The sequence below is a fragment of the Pseudorasbora parva genome, chromosome 7 (genome assembly GCF_024679245.1).
Source record: "Pseudorasbora parva isolate DD20220531a chromosome 7, ASM2467924v1, whole genome shotgun sequence".
NCBI lineage: Eukaryota > Metazoa > Chordata > Actinopteri > Cypriniformes > Gobionidae > Pseudorasbora > Pseudorasbora parva.
In genome coordinates, this window is record NC_090178.1 from 14,911,973 (window position 1) to 14,921,767 (window position 9,795).

The window sequence follows — 9,795 nt, forward strand, 5'->3', positions numbered from 1 at the left end:
TTATGTACCAGTCCAGTCACCCCTAACACGACTAGCACTGAAACATACAATCATCAGAGGTAGATATGAAACAAAACAAAAAAAAGTAAATTAATACAGAACTATGCTATGTATGTTTTTTTTTTATTATGTTTTTTATGGGCAGCATAATTATATATTGCACAATGGTAAAAGCGTGAGACATCAAACCCAACTGAAGTGTTTTCATAGTTCTCAATTACACTTAGCATATAAATTTGTTACATATTGCTTTAGTTATATTAATACTATAATGCATGTCTTTTTCATGGGCAGCATAACTATAATAGGTTAGAGGTTGAGACATCCAATCCAAAAGTGTTTTAATGCGTCTCCATGTACACTTAGCTATGTGTACATAAACTTTTTAAGTATTATTTTAGTTAAAGCATTAATATGCAGTGTCATTTTTGGGGCAGCATAAAAATCAACTGCACCTTTCAAAAAAGGGTCAGAGGGTGAGACATCAAACCCCAAAGTGTTTTCCTGCGTCTCCATTAACACTTGAGAATAAATGTGGACATAAAAGTATTAGCATCACTTAAATACTATTAAAGGCTTGAGTGTAATTAATTATTATATCTGAAAATATATATAGCAGCTGATTAATGTTCCAAATGAGAGGGGTTCCTGTACAGTTGCAGCATTAGTTCTGAATCATTCTGAATAATCGGCTATCGGTAGAACATTTTTTATTTTCTCCAATTCCTATGCTATATACAAATGAGTCCCTGCCGTGATGAAGCTAATAAACGAAAAAAATAAATAACTTTAAAAGGTATAGATAATCTACTGAAGGCTCTCTTCATCCCTTATCTTAGTGGGTAGCTACTAGATTGTTTCTGTTGGCACATTCAGCAACTAGCAGGCAGGCAATGGCCACGACCAGCAAGGCGATGGCCGGGAAAATACCTAAAAAAAAAAAAAAAGACATAAACAGGGAAATCCTTTGAAATTACACCAACACCAACCACTTAACAGTGTTTTTAATGGTTGATCCCCTACAACCACCTACAACACAACACACACACACACACACAGAGTGATTGATTTTTATTACCAATGCGTTCTCTCTTCACAGGGTTGTGCAGTGTTTGAGGGACCATTTTGGGTAAACCTAAATAACAAAAAAAAAAAATGAGTAAAAGCATCAACTTGTTACCCGCCAACAAACAATATGTTCTTGGTAGAAAATGGTAAACTTACCATGAAATTGCACACGATATTCAGTCAATTGATCCTTTACAATTTAAAAAGATGTACATTCTGGTTAGTGCTATTTAAATGCAGATTCATAAAAGATGTGATGCACAGAAAATTACTCACTTGTTTTGAGCATATTACAGCCAGGGTGATATTGAGACATTTCCACAGTACAATTCTCCCAGGGAACAACTCTTTGCATGGACTGTGACACTCCGGGATGGATCTCAAAAACGTTCCAATGGACTGAAGAAACAGCATGAAAGTCAGTAAGCAAAGATATACAGCTCTGTAAAAAAATAAAGAGACCACTTAACATTAAAAAAAATCAATGTTATGTGGTCTTGTCATTTTTTCCAGAGCTACAGCTTTTGTTTATATACAGAATCTAAATTTACATTCTACTCACAAGGTCCTTTGCTGACCAATACTGCTCACAGTCTGGGTTCTGGATCGCATATTCAGATTCTACATGATGTAATTCTTCCGTGCAGTTGTAGTTCTGTGTCGTCTCTGTGACTATAGTGCACACTGAGGGACAAGAGGAATAAAATCTCTTTAAAATCAAAACTGACCCTATTTACTTTGTTAGCGCACATTATAGTCTGGATTAGTAAATCGGTTGCAATCTAGAATAATCACAACCTGATATTTAAAGGCACAATATGTATTTTTTGCTGCTAGATGTCACATTCAAAACAAAGGTGTAGTTTGATGATGCCTTGCTTTTACAAAATCATGGGAGTTGTTGTCTTCACCTTCACAGCCAGTGGAAAATAATTTGACAGGACTCAGGTAGAAATCCTATTCGTGGTTGAGCTACAATTTATTAACGGTACTGTAGCATAGAACGTAAAAAATTATGGACAATGTGACTTTATTGGCTTCCACTGATGACAGTTGAAGCCTCCAGAGGCCAGCACACGGGGCTGAAATCTTGCGCAGATTTGGGACAGAGTCTCAGTAGTGATTTAGGGACCGGAGTTGGGCAGTAGAGAGCAGGAAGTAGAGGCACCATATTAAAAGCCACCCACACTCTCACAGATGCAGAGCCATTCATTATGCCGGTGTGAAATAAACAGTTATGGAACTGTTGAAGTTAAAGCTGAAGCTCCTCTCCCCTCCCTCAAATCCTGAGAAAAGTCTGTTAGTGCCTCGATGACAATTTCACTTAGAGAAGCCGTCAATCTCAGCTGTCAATCATGATAGTGATGACATTGTCACTGTATGATAAATTTAAATGAGCTGATAACATCACTGTTTTTCTCCGGAGCACCTGCACAGCCAAATCAAATTTTGTTGCAATATTGTCCTGTTTAAAGGTCCCGTTCTTCGCGTGTTTTCGAAGCTTTGATTATGTTTACAGTGTGCAGTATAACATGAGTTCATGTTCCGCATGTAAAAACACAGTATTTTTCACACAATTTACTTATCTGCACACCGCTGTTTCCTCTGTCCTAAAAACGGCCTGATGATTTCCTTGTTCTATGAAGTCCCTCCTTCAGAAATACGTAACGAGTTCTGATTGGGCCAGCGCTTCCCGTGTTGTGATTGGACAGCAGCTTAGCGCACTTTGCCTGGAAAGGTCCTGCCTCTTACCATAACGGGGAGATGCAAGCGCTGAATGCGCGCGTGGGAGAGCAACAAAACCACGCCCCCTATTTTGCGTGTTCTTGTTAGTCAACAAACGGTTCTAGTGACGTCATTGCATCCCTGCACTTCCTGCTGTAGTCCAAACCGGCCGTTCGCTGTAGGCTTTGAAAGGGAACTTCTGTTAAATATCTCGCTTGGCATTGAACTTTAAGCTTTATAATTTTACAGGTATTATTTATGCTCTAACAGCAACATTACACACTAACTAAAGTTTGAAAGATGGAATCGCGAAAACGGGACCTTTAACACTGAAGCTGCTTTGAAACAATTATAATTAAAAGCGCTATATAAATAAAGTTGATTGGGTGAGTGAGTGAGTGAGTGAGTGAGTGAGTGAGTGAGTGAGTGAGTGAGTGAGTGAGTGAGTGAGTGCATGGGCGTAGATTACGCGGGGGACATGTCTCCCTCACTTTTAATAAAATGTATTTTCGTCCCCCGCACTTTTACTGGTTCTCACTGATCCTAGTCGACCCGCTCCGAGCAGGATTCGAACCGGCGTTACCTGCGTGACTGCGGGCAAGTTAACAGGGACGCTAAAAACAGCTTTCTTTAATCTCGGTTGATAGCGCGCTTCTTGAGGTCACAGGCAAGTGAATTTACATAGAAACCAATGTGAATACATCAAGATTTAAATTCAGAGACAAAAAATAATCAATGCATGACCTGTCATTTTATTCGAATCTAAATATGAGGAGGGCACTCTCTCACAGAAAGTCCAAAAGTGGATTTGTAGGTAATATCCAGTCACGCTGGAGCTGCAGCTGAAGGAAAACAATCGTTATGAGTTATGAAACGTGACGACGGCAATCAGACGATTGTGACAATATATGCTTTGTCTGTGTTTTTCAAGCCATCTCAATGAAGGCTATTTATAGACAATAAAGTAGGCTATCATATGAATAATGCAGCTTTTAAAGGGGGAGTGAAACACTCAGTTATGGAGTCTTAATGCACAAGTCTTTGTAGAATATAAACCAATCATAAATTTGGCATAACAAATAGGAGAATAATATTATAGATATTAATTAGTGGTTATTGTTCAGCAGTGTATTTGATATCTTGCCCAATTAAAAGCAAGAGATGCCATAAATTATATTGGTCCAAAAAAAAAAAAAAAAATGGTATTACGACATTTCTGTCCCCCTCACTTCTGAAAAGATGGCTGCGCCCTTGAGAGAGTGCTTTTCTGAAACTACCGCACATTCCAACAACATTATGTAATGGGGGAATCCCCAAAAGGGGATTTTCCAGCCAGGTGAATCGATTATTTATTGAAGCCTATTTTACTTTCTCTGCCAAACATATTTCAAAAATTAACTGCATATAACTTCACAAGATTAAGGTGCATTGTTGAAATTAAAACATTTCGAAGAACAGCGTTCCTCACAATAAGACAGAATTAACTTTACAATCTAGAAAAAGCCAAACTGATGGAAAAAACATTAACGTTACATGTGCATGTAAAAATGTTATAAATAAATGATTCAGAATAGCACAAATTAGCCCGTGTCCGGTCTCGTGCCTCTTACACTGAAAATAAGCGTTGCGTCATTTATCATCGCACTAATGCCATTCTATGTTTTGAATGCGACAAGCCACAGAGATTAAAGTCGAGACAACATGTGAAGCGATGGAACTTTGTATGAATTAAATCTTACCAGGCCAAACAAAGAACGATAGCGATATTAAACGCACGAAGAGTTGTTTAATCCTCATCGCTTGGTTGAGCTCTTAGCAGCAGGTGCCTGCCTAACGTAAACTGTTTTCACACATCTGATAACCCACTTCTTCCGGTTTATCAGATGCCCTACAGACCTCTTACACTAACGTTAACACTTTCTCTTCAGTCAGTCACTCGCGTGGGAATTTCCCCCACTTCCCTAAAAGCCATGTATAAAGAGCAAGCTTGTAGGCTCATATCGTCAGGGTGTCGACACCAAATTGCCAGAACCATGCATCACTTCTCAGAATTCATCGTTTGTCTTGTAACTTTAGGTAAGAGTCCACCCGTTACCGTATTTCCTGAGGGTATTTTCAAGAATCCAGGATCCAGGTTGACATGAGGTCTTTTATTTACAGCTGTGGCGGAGGGTGAACGGCATGTTAAGATTAGCGCTCTCATTGGTGAAGACGCTGTGTTGCCATGTGCGGCGAAATCTATGGCTGGTGTCCAGTACCGCTCGGTGACATGGTACAAGGTAAAGTTCTAAGTTTTTATATTTTATTGTCAGCCTATGTTTTTTGTGTGTTTTTTTTCCCCCTTTTTTCTGTAACGTCCTTTTGTTTACTAGATGTTCGTTTTAGCTCCAATAACCACTATTGATATTACAAATATTACACATGAAATTACTAAGTAAATTGAATTTTACATTTTTAAAAAGCATTAAGCAACGAAACGTATTATTATTATTATTATTATTATTATTATTATTGATATTTGAAAAACTTTATTCTGTCAAATAAAGGTCAATGTGATATGTGAGGTTTAATCATAGACTGTAAAAAAAATATGGACGTAGTGTCCGTCAACAATAGGATTCCGATCATAGACAGTAAAAGAAATGGACACAGCGACCCCATAGATTTCAACGGTGAAATGTGAAGTCAATTAGACACTCACTTCCTGATGGCTGAGCGTACTGCGCAGGCTCAGACTGAGCTTGACGAAGTAGATGTGACGTAAGCAACCTGTCTGACAGTTGTAAGTCTTCTAGTAGTTGTGCGAAGTGAAATCTGAATCACGTTATTTAAATGTTTTGTCCCATTGCTTTTTGGCTCACTATGGGCTTCTCCCCAGTCTTCTTCCTTGACTTTGTCTCCACGTCCCCCCGACTGCCTAACAGACAGTAAAAGATTGCCTGTGAGCATCTCCTCCTGTCTATACGGTAATTTCTCTACTGTGCGACAGTCGCGTTGGTTATGACGCAGTCGTTAACCTATTTTTACAAAAACAGCTTCTATGGGGCGATAGAGTAAGATACAAGGTAATGGAGCCTTTTATACATTTTCATGTTTCTTTAGAAATAAACAATGGACAAATGGAGTCTAAGCGCCCCAGATGTAAAGTTATTCACTGTCAAAGTGGTGCAAAAATGAATGTTACATTATATAAATCCTTAAAGTTCTGCATAATTAAGGGCATGGATATCTGACGTCATGTGACTCATTTTGTTTTTTATTAAAAATATTCACAAATTTGCTTACCATGTCATAAACTATAAGATATTCCGATTCTCAAATATGTGTAAGTGTATGTGTTTTGTCGTTTAAAAACCTTTATAAATGATCTTGATTTATAACGCGAGATGAACGCCGCCATGTTTGTTCGCGCATTCCTGTTAATCGGATACATCACGTGAAGAAACAATCCAACCCTCTCCACTGACTTTGTATTGTGTGAAGCTGCCTCTGTGTCATTTCTGACTTATAACAAAAACAGTGTACAAACAAGCTAAAATACCCAGATCTAAATTTTGATAAGCTCTCAACCCCGAAAACGCTTAAGGACAGAGAGCAGTGGATAAAGTCAATTGAGATGCATTATTACTCTGAGAACTACGCCCTCTGGAGGTAAACGTAATTGGCGACAGGATATGCTAAAAATTAAATTCAAAGGGCTATTGAAGGTGCATTTGAAAGTATTTCAGTAGCCTACTTTTTTGCATTGACATTTTTGTAAGGTTACTCTACAAACAGTCCATATATGATGTAGTTGTGTGAGAGTTGTTTAAATGATGTCATTTAACTTAATTAAAACCTCTGTTTTACAGGTTGCTGAAGGGTCTTCCCAAAGGTTAACTGGTCTTGTCATGAAGAAACTAATGTTAACTGAAAACAATGGCAAAGTGGAAAAATACAAAGGTGTCGAAAGAGAGGTTGAGCTGATTGAGAGCACAGAGAGTCTCCTTCTGTCTAATGTAACCTTGCTAGACAGTGGAATATACAACTGCTTTCTGTCTGCTCCGCTTGGCCATCAGAACCAGGAAGGTGAAATCGTTCTGAACGTTTATGGTAAGTGTGGGAATTTATAATGGGCACACAACCTATTTATACACTTAAGCTTAAAAACGTAAGTTCACTGGGGTGATCAGGCACATTAATTAAAGCATCTAAATGTAATGGACCCTTTTCACAGACTGTGATGACACATTTTTAACGTTCATCAATATCATAAATCCTGCAGTGTTTTTTGTATTTTCATAAAAAAAAATATTTACATTTATAACACTAATAGTTTGTATTATATTATATATTATATATTACTTTCGCATTAAATTACATAAAATCAAGTTACCGCTGCTGTGAGGGTGTTTCTAATACAGCGTTTATGGGAGTGATGGTAAAAATACATTTCTCTCTTTTCACTGCCATTATCAATCTCACTCTATTTTTTTCCCTTTTTTGAAAGTTGTGAAATGACTATTGTTGCTTTTTTCTGCTATTTGAGCAGATGGGACACAAAAAATATATTTAATGTATTCTCTTATTCACCGCTATAAAAGTTAACCCAACTATGACGACTTCCGCTCTGAGAAACCCGGAAATGTGAAAAGGGTCTATAACATTCACACATTATTAATCTTCCTAAGGCAGATGTTAAGGCAATTTTGTCTACTTCAACAGCCAATGAATGATGAAAGTGGACAAACTAACAATCTGATATTGATGTGCTTTGTATTTTTAGAGAATCTTACAACTGAGCAAATGGAATTGAAAGAAAGTGATACAATTTATGTAGTAGTGGCTGTCACAGTCCTCTGTGTGGCACTCCTGATGTTTTGCATAAGCTATGTAAGTAATTCATTTAATATATACAGCATTTATAAACTTTGAGTCAAGATAATGTGCGTGTATTTTTAAGCTATTCACCAAATACATGTTTACCACAGGTTTGTTTAAGGAATGTATACCAAAGCAACAAGAAGCTCATGAAAGACTCTTTGCTGAAAATGCCACATCAAGGCAAGAACTTGATCGTCACCAATCGTTTGGATTGCAAGACATTACCTGAAGTGTTTGTGTGATTGTGAACGCATGACCACATAAAAGCCAAATAAAGCTTTGTGCTCAGGACAAGGACACTCGACAGAGGGAAGATGAAGTCACCTGACAGAAGCACATTATGTAGCATAGAAGCTCAGTAGAAGTTAAACAAAGCTTTGTGCACAGGACACAGACAGTCAAGAGAGTGAGCAAGACCTCTGACAGAAGCACTGGAAGTGGTATGTTGGTTTTATACAAACCTGCTTGCTAAGCTAAATTAAGTCACAATCTCGAACTTGGAATCTCAGACGAAAAAATGGAATCGTCGATGCTGCCACGCCCCAATGTCACGTCCGGTTGCTTGCTAAGCAAGCGTGCTGAAGTGCTGCGAGTAAACCTCCTCTAACCCTATGCTTAACTCTAACTAAGCTACACTCACTCAAAAGATAGCATGGCAACTGCAGATGCAGGAGACCCATCGACAGAACTGGAACCCTGTCCTCTTTCACTGAAACAGTGTTCATTTTTCAAAGAAGAAAACGAGACGATAACTAAAAAAAACTAGTGTTGGACGACAAAAACTATGTTGAATAATGACAATGTTTCCTTAAGATGTTTATGTCTTAGACGGTTGTAACAATGCATATTTTATCTCCCTGATCTGAACTCAAATGAGCATCCTGCAACTGCAACGGTAAGGCGCAGGCATTTCAAAATAAGAGTCAATGTGAATTTAGGCATTTAATTAGCGTACTAGAACCATGCTAAAGCTAAGGTGATTCCCTTCATGTACAATAATGTAGAAGAAGGTTATTGGCTTTTCCTTGACTACAGATTGCTGGACCTCCAGAGTAACACAGAGCTTAATGACTGTCAAAGCACATGTCCATCCTATCAGCATGAGATGAAGACAATATTAGTTGACTCACAAACATTCATTGACAGTTTTCAGAATTCCTCCACCACCCCAACTCCAAACTCTTGGCTTGTTCCTATCAAAGTCAGGAATACAGGGGGAGTACTCTGGGTTCGGACAAATACAGAGCTAGGAGCCCTCTCCTCGGACAGTACATAAGCATATAATTTATTCTATCTGACTTATTTGTAAGTGTGAATTCTGCATTCGATTTGTGGTTGCTTGTTTGTGAGTGTGAACACCATGGACGTGAAGGACTGATCTAAATACAGAGCATTTTTGAATGCTGTGCTTGATGGTCAGTGTTATTGCCAGGCACGCTTACGGATTTTCTAAGTCCTCAGAATACAGATTTCAAAATGCTGTCAAATTGTTTTTGTAAATCATGTTTTTTAATGCTATCATTCTTATAGAAAAAAGAAAGAAAAACTACCTCCAACTGGATGTTTTTTATGTTTATGATATGGAGTTATTGTATGTTAATGGGTATTGAGTATAGAATAAAGTGCATGACTTATTCTAAAAGTTATTCCTCCTTTTTTTTTTTTTTTTTTTAAAGTTCTGAAGACTCACATCTATACCGTCAAAATCTAAATACAGTACTTTGTCAGATGATGACTTGAGAGCTGAGCTTTTAATGGGCTTTTCATTACTAATAAAATAAAAACAAACGAAAACAACCAAAAAGACTAAGGAAGGGCAAGACAGTACACAGCAATGTCTAACAGGAAAAAACATCAGTTGGGGCATATAAACCAATAATCCAGTAACAAAGGCCAAGACTAGAGACTGACAGAAGTGGCACACAGAAAAACAAAAGGCACATGGCAAACAAACCTGACAGAAGCCATTTGCTCATTGCTTACACAAATGTCCTGTCCAAATACCCAGAATTGCAGTCAGACTTAAGAGGGTGTGCATGCGACAGGAAGTAAGTGTGCAAGACCGACCCATGTCTTAAAAATTTGTTTCTATATGCACTCTAACATCTCAAATACCGCTTTGGATAGCCTAGAAATCTA

General features: G+C 37.9%; 1 protein-coding gene across 1 annotated transcript; it reads left to right on the plus strand.

Moving 5' to 3' along the window:
* Nucleotides 1-4,676: 4,676 nt before the first annotated feature.
* Nucleotides 4,677-9,287, plus strand: cd83 (CD83 molecule). Its single transcript, XM_067448271.1, has 5 exons — nucleotides 4,677-4,869; nucleotides 4,954-5,072; nucleotides 6,645-6,885; nucleotides 7,559-7,665; nucleotides 7,764-9,287. The coding sequence occupies exons 1-5, from the start codon at nucleotides 4,677-4,679 to the stop codon at nucleotides 7,896-7,898; spliced, it is 795 nt and encodes a 264-aa protein (XP_067304372.1). The 3' UTR covers nucleotides 7,899-9,287.
* The last annotated feature ends 508 nt before the right edge of the window (nucleotides 9,288-9,795 follow it).

Excerpts from the sequence above, each read along its gene's own strand:
- cd83 (XM_067448271.1), top strand. The coding sequence starts at position 4,677 with ATGCCCTACAGACCTCTTACACTAACGTTAACACTTTCTCTTCAGTCA. Across the intron at positions 4,870-4,953 it reads CGTTTGTCTTGTAACTTTAG|CTGTGGCGGAGGGTGAACGG; the intron begins GTAAGAGTCCAC and ends TTTTATTTACAG. Across the intron at positions 6,886-7,558 it reads AATCGTTCTGAACGTTTATG|AGAATCTTACAACTGAGCAA; the intron begins GTAAGTGTGGGA and ends TTGTATTTTTAG.